The sequence below is a fragment of the Lissotriton helveticus genome, chromosome 11 (assembly GCF_964261635.1).
Source record: "Lissotriton helveticus chromosome 11, aLisHel1.1, whole genome shotgun sequence".
NCBI classification, from domain to species: Eukaryota; Metazoa; Chordata; class Amphibia; order Caudata; family Salamandridae; genus Lissotriton; species Lissotriton helveticus.
In genome coordinates this window covers 95,346,414-95,361,367 of record NC_136072.1, presented here as the reverse complement: position 1 = coordinate 95,361,367, position 14,954 = coordinate 95,346,414, and the positions used below count along the sequence as shown (strand labels likewise).

At 44.9% G+C, this 14,954-nt stretch overlaps 1 protein-coding gene across 1 annotated transcript in view; it reads left to right on the top strand.

Annotated features, from left to right (window-relative positions):
• SPATA16 (spermatogenesis associated 16) overlaps positions 1–14,954 on the top strand; it is a 476,121-nt gene that overhangs the window by 209,802 nt on the left and 251,365 nt on the right. Inside the window, exon 7 of the mRNA XM_078665447.1 lies at positions 13,067–13,179. Within this exon, the coding sequence (XP_078521573.1) occupies positions 13,067–13,179 (113 nt within the window). The remainder of the gene's footprint in view (positions 1–13,066; positions 13,180–14,954) is intronic.

The window sequence follows — 14,954 nt, the reverse complement described above, 5'->3', positions numbered from 1 at the left end:
ATAACCCCTGATCACTTATAGTAGCCCCTAATGGAAGGCGGTACTATAGGGACATGTAAGCTTCACTTATATGTCCACACCTTTAAAATAATGCACCCTGCCTCCTGCACTCAGGAGGTCTACCTTAGGGGTGAGTGACATATATTAAAAATAGTGCTGTGGGGGGAGGAGCTACGCTTGCAAACAAGATGGCCGCATAAGCTCCAGGCTCCGCCGACCTCAGTTTTCAGCCGGATGATCCTGGCACATATCCTGATTTTACGCCCGACCTCCGTGTGGATGAATAGTTGCAGAGCTTGAAGGTGCAATCCCGAGAGTTTTATAGGCCTGATTGACGGAGTTATACCGTGGTCTAATTCTCAGCCTAGTCCAGCTTGTGAACCGGGGCCTCCAGTACTGGCCCTGCCGAGCTTCAGTTGAACAACATCGGCCGTGGGACTCGACTTGGGTCCGGTCCCCCGCAGTGAAGGTTATCCTTGCCCGATTCTGATAGTGGTCATTTGGTCTGGTTAACATCGAATGAGTGGTGACTGGACACGTTGGAGGCCGAGGGCAGGGGTCCCCGTCCCAGAGTCCCGGTTTGCCGCTCCCGGGATTCGGTGGGTTGGGGTCCTCGCTCGCGGTAGCGGAGTACAGATTGCTGTCGTGTAATCGCTAAGTCGCCCTCCGCACCTGTCCGTTCTGCTCTCACTTGTTCCCCCGGAGAAACCCGGATCTCCGGGGAAAAGACCATGTTTGAAACTGAGCGTGCGGAGACGGGCCAGACGGAGTGTGAGCCGTTGCTGAGGACTGTACTGGCCGCCATCGGCGCACTGCACTCATATGTGGAAGCCATTGTTCGCAAAATGATCGTTGGTGCAGTTGAGACAGGGCGAATGGGACCGGACTCAGATCCATTGCATGCCCGACACGAGCTGAGTTTTCCATGGAGTACATTGTGACTGAGGATGGGGGCCCCGTGCAGAAGGACGTATTGACATATTGCAACAAAAAGAGAGATAGGGTAGTGGGATACTCTCGCACCCCAGTGTTAATCTCATAAACAAAACAAGAGTATTCCAAGGAAGGATTGGAGACCATCAATATGGAGCAAAAAACGACTTCACTTAAGGCGTTTTATGTTGAAAGAAAGCCCTCACTCACCACCTAGTGATGACATGCTTCATCATCGGGCCCCACAGAGGGAATCTAGCATCCCCTCTGTGTGCTGCGACGCCAGAACTACTGCGGAGCGGGTAGTGGGTAAGGACAGTGATGTGCAAAGAATATTAAGTGAGTGATGTGAGGTTTAAAATCAGTCTGTAGTGTATCACAACAATTTTATTAGGATCACTAAGGACTTTATCAATAAAATGATGTGTCGGAAATGCGTCCACAATTATTCAAGTGGTAGTTTCCTTAAGTCAGTCGACATGTTTCAGCCACGAAACGGTGTGAATTTACCTGGCATTCTTCAGGACTTGGTGTGAATAAACCCTGGCGGCATGGACTCGCTAAGGTCCACCCTCACCTAGGGACGTGAAAGTGAAAAATAAATAGTGAAAAAAGTGCAAAAAAATTAGAAAGAAAAACTGTCTTTCTAATAACTCCTGGTTTAGGAGGCTTCCGATTCTAGGGTTTTCTGCACCTGTTAGGGAAGGAAAGGACAGAGACAAACACAAAAACAAAACATACAATCAGTTGTCTTATTGGTTGCCTATTTACAGTCCAAGGTGCTCCAGTTGGTGGTATCAGAGACAACAAGTGGTCGAATAACAGTATAGTTAACACCACCTTGGTCCCCAAAGTATACAAAATTATGGGTAGTTGGTGCATAGTGCTATACGTGCTATGTACAACGCGTGATATTTACAAGGGTTGTGGGTTAAAAACGCTATCAACCTAAAATTGGGCGCGATCAAAATCGTGCCGGAAGGTTAAAATCAGGGTAATTTCTCACTTTGGTGGTGTGATAGATGCACACCATGGGTCGCACCCTCAGTATACCTAAGACGACCCTCCGCTGGACCCCGAAGAGGCTGACCGCGCCCACCAGGAAGCGGTGAAACGCAGTGTTTACAAAAGCGTCCTCGCTACCTCGAGCAGACATCTTCGGGGTCCAGCGGAGGGTCGTCTTAGGTATACTGAGGGTGCCGAGCGTTGAGGGCGTGAGTACAGACGAGCCACAAAACCTTCTACCTCCTACTAAGCTAAGTACCGATCTGAGTGTTACATCTGCCTTACCTTATTTTCTTGGTTTATTTCTGATGACCGCAGGGTGTGCCGATTACGCCTCCACCCCCCTCCTGTGACCCATGGTGTGCATCTATCACACCACCAAAGTGAGAAATTACCCTGATTTTAACCTTCCGGCACGATTTTGATCGCGCCCAATTTTAGGTTGATAGCGTTTTTAACCCACAACCCTTGTAAATATCACGCGTTGTACATAGCACGTATAGCACTATGCACCAACTACCCATAATTTTGTATACTTTGGGGACCAAGGTGGTGTTAACTATACTGTTATTCGACCACTTGTTGTCTCTGATACCACCAACTGGAGCACCTTGGACTGTAAATAGGCAACCAATAAGACAACTGATTGTATGTTTTGTTTTTGTGTTTGTCTCTGTCCTTTCCTTCCCTAACAGGTGCAGAAAACCCTAGAATCGGAAGCCTCCTAAACCAGGAGTTATTAGAAAGACAGTTTTTCTTTCTAATTTTTTTGCACTTTTTTCACTATTTATTTTTCACTTTCACGTCCCTAGGTGAGGGTGGACCTTAGCGAGTCCATGCCGCCAGGGTTTATTCACACCAAGTCCTGAAGAATGCCAGGTAAATTCACACCGTTTCGTGGCTGAAACATGTCGACTGACTTAAGGAAACTACCACTTGAATAATTGTGGACGCATTTCCGACACATCATTTTATTGATAAAGTCCTTAGTGATCCTAATAAAATTGTTGTGATACACTACAGACTGATTTTAAACCTCACATCACTCACTTAATATTCTTTGCACATCACTGTCCTTACCCACTACCCGCTCCGCAGTAGTTCTGGCGTCGCAGCACACAGAGGGGATGCTAGATTCCCTCTGTGGGGCCCGATGATGAAGCATGTCATCACTAGGTGGTGAGTGAGGGCTTTCTTTCAACATAAAACGCCTTAAGTGAAGTCGTTTTTTGCTCCATATTGATGGTCTCCAATCCTTCCTTGGAATACTCTTGTTTTGTTTATGAGAAGGACGTATTGACGCCCGTGGTCAGTGCGCGTCCTAATACTTGCGAACTGGGAACTTCGAAAGGATCGCTACAACCGATACTGCTGTCGTCTGAGGTGGAACCGCTCGTTTCTCCATTCCTGGAGACTTTAAGAAGCGACCTGCGGTTTGCAACTTTGTCTTTTCCCTCCCTGGCAATTTTACTACGTCTACGGAGGAAACAACATTGCGACTTGATGTCGGTAAGGGAGAGTCTGTGTGTGGTTGGGGTTCTCAAAGACTTACTATTTTTGACCTACTCCAGACTGAATTTTTTCGAACTCTTTTCAAATTTGGATTCTCCTGTGAATGCGTTGGTTCTACCAGATGGAGTTCGCAAGAAAGATCGTAAGGGCCAAGGATGAGATTGACTGTTTAGACCTGATATCATGCCTTCAGGGGTACACCTGCAGCTCACCACCACATTCCTAAAAGATATTTCCCAAGGTGGCCCACAGTTACTGCTCCTGATACAATCCCCACCCCACACCCTCAATCTGCAACTTACATAGACCATCCTGTTCCCATTTACCTCCCGCTCTTAGCAGGATCTTCTGCTACTGCAGGAAGCTGGTTAGCATAGTAAGAAGGAGGGTGGCAGACGTTGTTATAAAAAACCGAGTGGATGGAGCTTAGCACAAGTGATTTCTATCCTTATTTACTCAGTGCCCTCCACAGGAGATCACTGTTATTGATGGTGCATATGGCTGCGTCCAAACTGTGGTGGCATGGTGTTGAAAATAATAATGGAATTTGATGCTAGGTGAATCCTTTCTTTGATCGCTCATGTTGCAGTTCAGGCAGGACCTGGCCTTGCAGTTCGGACTTGTCTGTTCCCATTGGAGCAGAGTCAGGACTGAGTTGCATATGGATGGGTAAAAACGAAGGTAGTTTGTGTGTAAAATCACTATGGGCTGGAAAGCGGCCCCAACTGATTACCAGTGTCTGAGCTAAATTCAAATGTTCCATCCATCCCTTTTTGTATACTTCAGTGTGACGTCCTAAGTTAGATGGGTTTGCCCGGATGTGGATCCCCTGCATGCTGTGACTCTTGAACCAAACTATAACCGACTGATGACCTCTAATAAGGATGAAACTGGTCTTGGGCTGCTTGTTTTCTGGTTCAGGGAAGACCAGGTCTGGCAGTTCGGGCTGTAATAATCCCATTAGAGCAGAGTTATGACTGATTTTAATATTGCTGGAACTTAACTGAAATGGCATGGTGTCAAAAAAAGCAATGGACTGGGATGCAGCCCCGAATGATCACCAATGCAAGAATTTATCAATCGCTTTTTGCATACTTCAGTATGATACCCTAAGTATGAAGTGTATGCTCAGACATGGGCCCAGTGCACACTTTGCCACTGGAGCCAAGCACTTCCTGAATAAGGATCCCTATTAAGAGCGAAACTGGTCTTGGGTTTCTTGTGTTGAGGTTCTGGGAGGATCTGGCCTGGCAGTTCAGGCTGGACTGTTCCCACTGGAGCAAGGACAGGCCTGATTTGCATATGGCTGGGTCTACCCAGAGATAGCATAATGTGCAAAATACCAATTGCCTGGCATGCAGCCTTGAGTGATTACCATTGGCTGAGATCAGTTGAAACTTTCCATCCATAATGGTATTTGTATGCTTTAGGGAAAATATCCAGGCAGTCTTTATGAAAAATATTTATTCACCTGTTTTGCACATCTTCTTTCGCCCATTCCCTTTACATTGTGGTTTTCTCCCCAGGTGTGCAGTAGTGGCATGTACTCACTGTTATCATGTGCACATTAAAGTAAATTGTCCCATCTGCAGGGTTTCAATTATGTTAACAAGTTTGCTGTACCACAATGAAATCTTGATCGCTACAAAAGAAACACATGCTGATTGAGCAATGTGTGTTTGCCTTCTTCCTCCACAGACGTCAAAGAGAGGGTGTAGACATGTCAATGTACCTGGTGTAAATATAATCAGATACATCTCCTACTAATAGAATGATTTATAGAGGTTTGTGAGAGGTTGGTCATGCTTAGTGACAGAGAGGATTGAAATTCATTATAAAGCAAAAGAATGTGACTAAGGACTTCTCTGTTGCTTTTTAACCTGGAGATTTATAAATAGTTGAACCTAACTAGGTACATTTAAGAAGGTGATTTTACATTTCACGCAATGCAGCACAGGAAGTGAAGCTGCTGCGTGTTACAGAGTTTTATAGCGCAAACTTGACCTGAAGATATAGGAGAGCTTTACACGAGCACCCGTTGCATTACATGAGGACACTTTCATTTTTGTTAGGCACGGGGAGATTAAGTGATATGCCCAGAATCACAGGATGTTGCGCGTCCTTGCCGAGACTCAAACCTGGTTCCCCAGATTTGAGGTTGACCGCCCTAGCCATTAGGCCAACTCCTTTCTCTACTACCTTTGTGGTCATCTGTGGCCTCTTGAAAATGCTTCCACCTGGCTGTGGAGCCCATGGGCTGCTCACCCTGGCCTCGGCAGAGTAACACCCCTAGAATCTGACGCTGCTGGACTAGGCTGGATGGCTCTCATATTTTCAAACTAGTTAGTGGATTGTCGCACACCGGCACCATGCTTCTTCCTGACTTTGTAAAAACAACAGTTGATGGACAGAATGCAGAACAATGTCATACATTCACCCCAGTACACAGATCTGGGCCTAAATCCATCTTTTTTTGCTCACCATGCCATTCCAGTTTGAACCTAGCCATATGCAAATCAGTCTTGACCCTGTGCCCAAGGGGAACAGTCCAGCCCGAACTGCCAAGCCAAGTCCTCCCTGGACTGGAAACAAGCATCTTAGGACCGGTTTCGGGCTTTCAGCCCACATCAGCCAGGATAGCTTGATTCCAGTGACATGGAGAGCACGGGACACACGTCTGAGCACATCGTTTTTTTGCTCACCATGCCATTCCAGTTTGAACCTAGCCATATGCAAATCAGTCTTGGCCCTGTGCCCAAGGGGAACAGTCCAGCCCGAACTGCCAAGCCAGGTCCTCCCTGGACTGGAAACAAGCATCCTAGGACCGGTTTCGGGCTTTCAGCCCTCATCAGCCAGGATAGCTTGATCCCAGTGGCATGGAGAGCACGGGACACACGTCTGAGCACACCCGTCCCACTCGGGGTGACAAATGCAAAAACAACAGTTGATGGACAGAATGCAGAAAAATGTCATACATTCACCCCAGTACACAGATTTGGACCTAAATGCATTGTTTTTTTGCTCACCATGCCATTCCAGTTTGAACCTAGCCATATGCAAATCAGTCTTGACCCTGTACCCCATGGGAACAGTTCAGCCCGAACTGCCAAGCCAGGTCCTCCCTGGACTGGAAACAAGCATCCTAGGACCGGTTTCGGGCTTTCAGCCCTCATCAGCCAGGATAGCTTGATTCCAGTGGCATGGAGAGCACGGGACTCACGTCTGAGCATATACGTCCCAATCGGGGTGACAAATGCAAAAACAACAGTTGATGGACAGAATGCAGAACAATGTCATACATTCACCCCAGTTCACAGATCTGGGCCTAAATCCATCATTTTTTTGCTCACCATGCCTCTCCAGTTTGAACCTAGCCATATGCAAATCAGTCTTGACCCTGTGCCCCATGGGAACAGTCCAGCCCGAGCAAAAAAACTATGGATTTAGGCCCAGATCTGTGTACTGGGGTCAAGCTATCCTGGCTGATGAAGGCTGATAGCCAGAAACCGGTCCTAGGATGCTTGATTCCGGTCCAGGGAAGACATGGCTTGGCAGTTTGGTCTGGACTGTTCCCATGAGGCACTGGGTCAAGACTGATTTGCATATGGCCATGTCTGAACTGGGGTGGCTTGGTGAGAAAAATAACGATGGATTAAACCCAGATCTGTGACTGGGGGTGAATGTTTTTCCATTGTGCAACATTCCGTCCATCATCTTGTGTGTTTTATTCTTCCTGACTTTGTGGCTGAAGGTCTCGCGGGAGGGTGGTGAAGGGCTTTGCAGCAGCACAGCTCCTAAAGTACTAGGACTTGCATTCTCAGTTCTTGTTGTACGATACAGTGTGTATGTCAGCTATCAAGTTAGCTCAGTGGGATTATGTACGGGCTAATAACAGTGGTGGCCAACCTACAGGTCAGATGTTAGAGTCGTATTAGGTCTATCTCAAAATGCAATCCTTATCAATTTGCTACAATTAGTAACCTTGAGATGATTGATGTTAAAGATGGCAGATAGTTAGCAGGCTACCAGGTAAACAATGACCTCCTCTACTATTTTAGTAAAAGGCAAATTATGGCACTGCAAGACTACGAGCAAAAGTTATTTTAAATCGTGTTATTGCCATGTTATGTAGGATTCATAGTGTGCAAATGTAGGATTCTGATGCCTTCAGGACAAATTTCTCAAATGGGCATCTTTATTGAGTCAGCTCATGCTTTTTTGTTTTACTTTTAACTGTGCTCCTTTGACTTTTGGAAAAAAAGTTAGTGCTTATGATGCTTTAGGAACAAGACACATCTAGAATATTTTGCATCTTAATTCCAGCAGGGATGATGTTGAAGCTGAACTCCACAGTAGTGAGTTTAGGTGCTTCAAGGCCACTGATACTCTGTGAGATCTAGTTGCATCCCTTGTTCTCTATTCTGCTGACACATGCAGTTAAATTGAAGGAGACTTTAGGATATGAGAACGTGCTCTAAAAGAAAACAGGCTGACCTGGTCTGTATGTTTCGCGTGAAATCTGATGCCATTTGTTGTCTGGAGATGCATGTTGCAGCATCTCTATGTGATTGTCACCATATTTGTACCAGGCATGCAATAGTATGTGCACCTGGAGCATATGTTAAAACTCCACAGTGTGGCACTGGATGGGGTGGAGATGGAGGTGTACTGCCTCCATTCCTATGGCTTGAGGGTGGAAACCAGCAACTGAAGTGAGGAGCAATGGAGATGTGGCTTCCCTAATGAGGGCCTTGTTAAGAATGGTCTGCTGATTACTTGTTCTCCCGGATATGTCCATATTTGACATATTGGAAGTGTTAGGCGGGGACTACAGCTTCTATTGGTCAGGTGAGGAGGTTTCTAGGCAGGGCTTTTCCTCTTGTGCGTCTGATTACTTGTACAGGGACACTGAATGACAGCTAGATACAAGATCTTACACTTCATCGTGCTTATTTTGTGGATGATCCAGATCGGGGACAGCCCCAGAGCTACTAGCCCATAGAAGCATTACTTTACACAAATAAAATAAGACAGACCTGTTCGCCTTCATTTCATCCTAATCATCAGAGAGAAAGTAGAGGAGCATCTATATACACAACCATTTAAAATACAACATTCCTAATTTTATATCTTTCTTCTATCTGATTTTATGGGAAAATGAAACCATATTTTTTATTGTTTTTACCCCGTGGGTGATGGTTTCCTTTGTGCATGCTGGAGATCTTATGGGGTACAAATTATGCAAATCCCTATCACACAAAAACATAGATTAGTTACAAATATGACATTTTTTCATTAAAGGAGCACAATATATTTCTTCAAGAAGTCTTTAATGTATGGTATCCTGTAATGATTTCCGCCAACACGTGTTTTGTCGTATAGGATTTACCCACGACTTCCTCAGGGCTTGCGGACAACAGTGCTTCTTGGTTAGCCTTCTGACTGGTTGTACTTCCGTCCCAGCCTTAGAATTGGCTGGGTGAATATAGAAAATCTCCAAGTGTCGATATTGCGCATAGAATTGCCCAATTTGAGTGTACAAATCAGTACACCAAAAGGTAATCGATCCTGCAATTAGCACATTTTTCGATGATCAAACGGACAGTATTGGCGTCCGTCAGTTGGTGCTTGTTATTGGCACCGCCGAAGATCCTCTAGTGCCTCTATCGTTCCAAGTATCTGTGGATAGAGTCTGCGTGTTATCTCAGAAAGCCTCCGCAATATTCCTAAAAGCCCTGCATAAAAACTGACCTTGATTTAAAACTTCTGATTGCCTTTTTCCTTCAAATGTATCTCTCCTTCCTTTCCATCCTGTGCATTCCCCCACTCTCTGATCACTATTCTGTTGCATGCACGTTTGCCTTAACCCCTATTATTGTACCTCTGCAAACTGCCCACACCTCATTTCAAAGATCACAACCTTTATTTAAAGCATGCAGCTGCAATTAACTATACCTAATGCCCTCTAGCACAGCTATTATTTCTGCAAGCCAATGCATAAATTCACATACGCACCTCCCACCACAGATCACACCTAAGTCTTCTGGTTCTGGTGCAATGTGATGCCCGGCGTAAAGTACTATACAACTGCAATTTTCAATATAATACACTATATAACCCACATTAAAAATAATATCATAAACCTCAGCATGCAGGTGATTGTAGTGTATACAGTCTGCATACTAAATCCCTTTTAGTGCTTGGCACACTTACACTCACTGAAAACAAAACTGATATGGGTCACAGCATTCAACCAGTCCTGTTCAATCCACTCCAATAAACCACACACTACCATCTGATTAGGCATGGAATAACTGAAGAGGTCTGCCACATGCTGCTGGGCAGTGGAAGACTTTAATTTAATTTACCACTGCAGGTCCCAACTAGTTGCATACTATGACCTCTTGTTGATGTCTCACAATGACACTTAGGGGCCTATTACAATGGCGGGCGGATCGCCCCTGCCGGGCTGGCGGTAGCCACCGCTAGCCCGGCAGGGGCGATCCGCCATCCATACATATTAGTACCCGCGGCAGACAGAAGGACCGTCTGCCCCTTTTCTGCCGGTCGACTCGTCAACTGGGGGGGAAAGGGGCATGATATGGTGGCGTTTTCTGCAAGACACCACCATCCATATCACGATGCAGGCGGTGAGCAGCCTTTCCATGGCGGTTTTCGCTGTTGGAGGCCTGTTGCGTGCCCCCAGGATGTTGGAGGGGTGGGGGGTGCACACCTGCATTTGCACACACATGGTGGTAGGCACCGCACGGTGCCTGTCACGTTTTGCATACAAATGCACAACATGCATTTTTTACATTGCGGCGGGTGCTGCTTATAGCATCTCCTACCGCAATGTAAAAAATGCAGGATCCCAGTGTGGCAGGTGCATCCTAATTTGAATGGTGGGACCGCCGCGACATGCGCGGTCAGTCCCGTGCCCCGATGCGGTAGCGGCGGACAAAGTAGGTGCTGGACACTAAACTAATGTGAATGGCAGCACCGCCATGACATGAGCGGTCGGTCCTCTGCCCCGATGCGGTGGCCCGTCGTAATAGGCCCCTTAGATGTGGGGTGAGATTAACAACGTCCATCCCAGCCGATCTTTCTACCCTTTCTCCCTTTATCCAATGCCTGCTCAGGGCTACACACTTCAAACAGAATATCCCAGAATGGACAACCCAGCGCGGTATCCAATTTAGTGGACAATGATCATAAGAAGTACCATAAAGCGACCTGCAAAGCAGCTTAAAGCTGCTAGAATACTGAAACCATAAACTGCACTACTGCCTTTCACACTTCCTCATTTATCACACCGCTAAGAGATGCGTAGCATAGCACAGTTATTACACCTTGGTGGTCCTCAACCACAACACAGAAACACTTCCCTCACAGAATCAAAACAAAGACAATACACTTCCAACAACACACCCTACACAGTACAGCTTGATACCCGTGTACTATATAAATGTTGAAATAGAATACACTACAAGGGTGTCTGAATTATGATCAGCATCGTTTTTTGAAGGCAGGGGCACCTTCCTGCACATAAAATATACTTGGAGGCTTTTTCCACATTGTATGTTTGCTGCAGAATGCAGCACATGTGCAAAATGGAAATATCGAAGAGAAATTTAAGTTATTTCTCCTCTGTTACATCAGCCTCAGGCAGGAGCATAATTTTGGCGCAAACTCATGTCTACAACTCATTGTAAATATGGGTTGGCGTCAGAATTCATGATTGGCTGCACATGCACCACCTGTGGAATGCCTCTGTGCTGCAAAATAACACAAGATAGTGGAATATCCTTCATTATGTTACTATTGTATTCAAAGCAACGACAATTGACATTTCATGCAAGAAAGACCAAGTTTACCCATGTCTGCATGGTATTCCCCATTTCTGATTAAATCACTTCTTATACCCATTATTTAATGTGGGATCAAACCAGATTCGTAGGTCCCCTCTCTAAATAAGGGGAAACGTGTAATAAAGCTCTTAGTGTAAATAATCTGTTCATTATCTATATGATTATACACAGGGCCACTGGAATTGTGGGATTGTGCGGCTGTGGCGTTTTTTGCATTATTATGGATTTGATGCTTTTTTGACATATAATTCATTTCTGCTGCATAATCTGCAGATTTTAACAAAAATAAAATGTGTTTCTAGCAGTTTACATGTTAGTAAAAACCCAACGACACCTGTTGTCACGCAGTGGAAGGCTCTTTCGAAAGGTTGACTGGTCATCTTTCTGTTGCTTGCTGCTATATTTACGGGTTAAACTGATACCAATGAGGTGCAACCTAAGCCCAGAATGTGTTAACAAGTGTAAAAATGACAAAATATTGAAATAAAACTGTCACAAAATGTGCCGGATTATGCTGCATAATTTGTCTTTTCTTGCCACATAATTTCGTCAACCCTGCCGTATAATTTAGCCCTCTCTTTCCACATAATTCCAGTGGCCCTGATTTTACAGTACAAAGGACACTGTTGAATTGTGTGCACTGAGTTACAATTGTTTTTGATCAGAGTGGGCTCATGTTTCTTTAGAGGTGTCCTTAAGCATAAGAACACTTGACCAGGATAAATATTCTGGGGCTTATTTATGAGCCCTTGCGTCACTTTTACGCCGCCGGTGCGACACTTTTTGGGATGCACCAGCGGCGTAAAAATTTCAGCATGTTGCGTCATATTTACAAACTCAAGGTAGGCGTCACTTTCTAAACCCCTGCGGTACATTATACCTGCGCCAGGTATAATGTATACCGTGTGGGCGTTCTGACGCAAATAAGCCTCGTAGAAGTGATGCAGTGAAATCTATGAGATTTCACTGCGCCACTTCTAGGATGCAAATGTGTCAATATCTTACGCCTGCCTCACAGCAGGCGTGAGACCGATGCAGGCACATTGAAATGGGACTTGCCCATGTTAAATGACCCATTGCTGAAATTGCGTCACTTTTGTGACACACTTCAGCAATGCGTAATTTTCGCGCCTACAGATACGTCAGAAATACTGACGTATCTGTAACTGCTTGCCACATGGTGCTTCGTATTGTCGCAAGGAGGGCGCAATGAAAAGTGACGCATCTCTGTTTTCACGCAGCAATGCGTCACATTTCATAAATGAGGTCCTCCTTTTTTAATGTACAGTACAGCATGCCCTTTCTCTCTTTTTAAGGTTTGCAGAGACAAAGGGCTCTAGCCTTCCTTCTTTGTACTCTTAAGGGATGCAGTTTGTATTCTGCTCACATCCTTGACATTTAAAGGCCCGCTTCTTCTAGGTCACTCTGCGGGTGCCGATGCTCATTTAATGCACCAGGCTAATGCAGATGAGGTTTTCCCTACAGGAAATAGGCCCGCAGCCATGTCTAGCATCTAGACCGGAAACCACCAAGGAGCTTTAAATGGAGGCGCTCCCAACCAACCTAAGGTGCTTACCTCGCTTCACCCCAGGTGCACCACTGAATTTTGAAAAACAAGCTGAGATTTCAACAATTAATTGTAGTCTCGGTGGGTTTAAAAAACGATTTGAATAATGAGCCGTGCTGCTTATCTTCTTTACCGTATATGAATTTTGTAATTAACACTGCCAGACTTTTATGTCTTTCAGAACACAAAAATCCCTTCTGCCCATTCACCAAAGAGGAGGCAGAGAAACATCTGGAGAGCTTTGGGAAGAGGATACTGCCCATTCTGGATTTTATTAGATGCACCAAGTTAGCTGTGGGTACATTTTTTTTATTATATATTTGTTCAAACGGATCTGAAATGAGAGGTACAGTATTACAATGAATACCAAGGTTTTTTTTCTATATGTTTGTGTATCCAAGAATTCATTTGTTTTGTTTTTTTAAATAGTAGCTTTTCTGTCGCATGAGGGTGGTGCAGGACCACAGTTACAAACCATGGGCCTCATTTATGAAAAGTGACGCATCGCTGCGTGAAAACAGCGATGCGTCACTTTTCACTGCGCTCTCCCTGCGACATGATTGATGCGTCATATTTATAATATGACGCATCGTGTCGTAAGGAGTTACAGATACGTCAGTATTTCTGACGTATCTGTAGGCGCAAAAGTGACGCATTGCTGGAGTGTGTCACAAAAGTGACGCAACTCCAGCAATGCTTCCTTTCCCATGGGAAAGCCCCATGTGAAAGGGCTTGCGTCAGTCTTACGCCTGCTGTGAGGCAGGCGCAAGATTTTGACGCAACAGCGTCCTAAAAGTGACGCAGTGAAATCTCATAGATTTCACTGCGTCACTATTACGAGGCTTTTTGCGGGTGAACGCACCCTCTGCATACATTATACCTCACGCAGGTATAATGTAGCGCAGGGGTTTACAAAGTGACGCATCTGCTTAGATGCGTCACTTTGTAAATAGTGCGCATCAGGAGGCATGTTTTACGCCCCCGATGCGTCACAAAAAGTGACGCATCGGAAGCGCAAAACTCACGCAGGGCCTCATAAATGAGGCCCCATCTTTGTTTTGTATTTTACTTCTTTGTTTATCTTTTCGTTTAAGCTGGCATCATTTAAAAGTTTAATTTGGTCCCTTTAAGACTTTATATTTGTGGGATTCGAGAGATAAGGGCCTGACTTCACGTCCCCACGCCCCCCACATGGTTTTGTGCCTATCACTAAAATTTGAATAGGTTTCACACTAGTAAACACATCCACGAAGCAAAATCTAGAAAAAAGTACCCACCTTTACAGAGTTAGGTGTGAAGATCAAATCAATTGTCTAGTAATTCATTTTTTTTATAAATGCACCTGGATAATTATTGATATAGATGACTTTTCAACAACTGGGAAAATAACATATTTTGCAAAATAACACAATACACTGCCCCTGTTTTGTGTCTCTTTTATAGCTAGGTTGTGTCGGGCGCGAGGGCATGGAGTTGCTTGTCCTGTGGACATAGCAACCAGTAACTCCTTTGTTTTCATTATGGATGGCACCCTACTATTTCAAGCCATCATTATTTGAAACCTCTCAAATAATTGTAGATTGTACTTGTGACTTAACGTTTTAAGTAGCTATACATATTTATTTGATAGGCAAAACACTTAAAATCCTAGTTAGTTAGCTAGAAATGAAGTAAGAAGTTACTAAAGAAACATCACATAAAAAGCTCTCAACAGAGTTCACAGCAAACCCTAGTTCCATTCAGCGGACTGGTAACCTCCTGCCCCGCTAGCACAATACCACAGTTGGATAGAAATCTTGGCGACCTACAAAGGTAATTCTTCTCGGTACTGTGTTGGTGAACATCTGGAACAATATTGATTTTCAGTGCAGTGTAGACCTTGGTTTCTGCACATACGTAGGTTTGGAACACCCTTGTTCTGCTGGTGAGGATAACAGTCTTGTACAGTGGCAGCTCCCCCACTAAGGCGGAGACGCGTCGCCCCACTGCTCTCTGAGCAGTTCAAGAAGGTAAAATAAAATGATAAAGCAGCGTTATTATAATTTTATTTTTCCTACTGCAGTGACTCA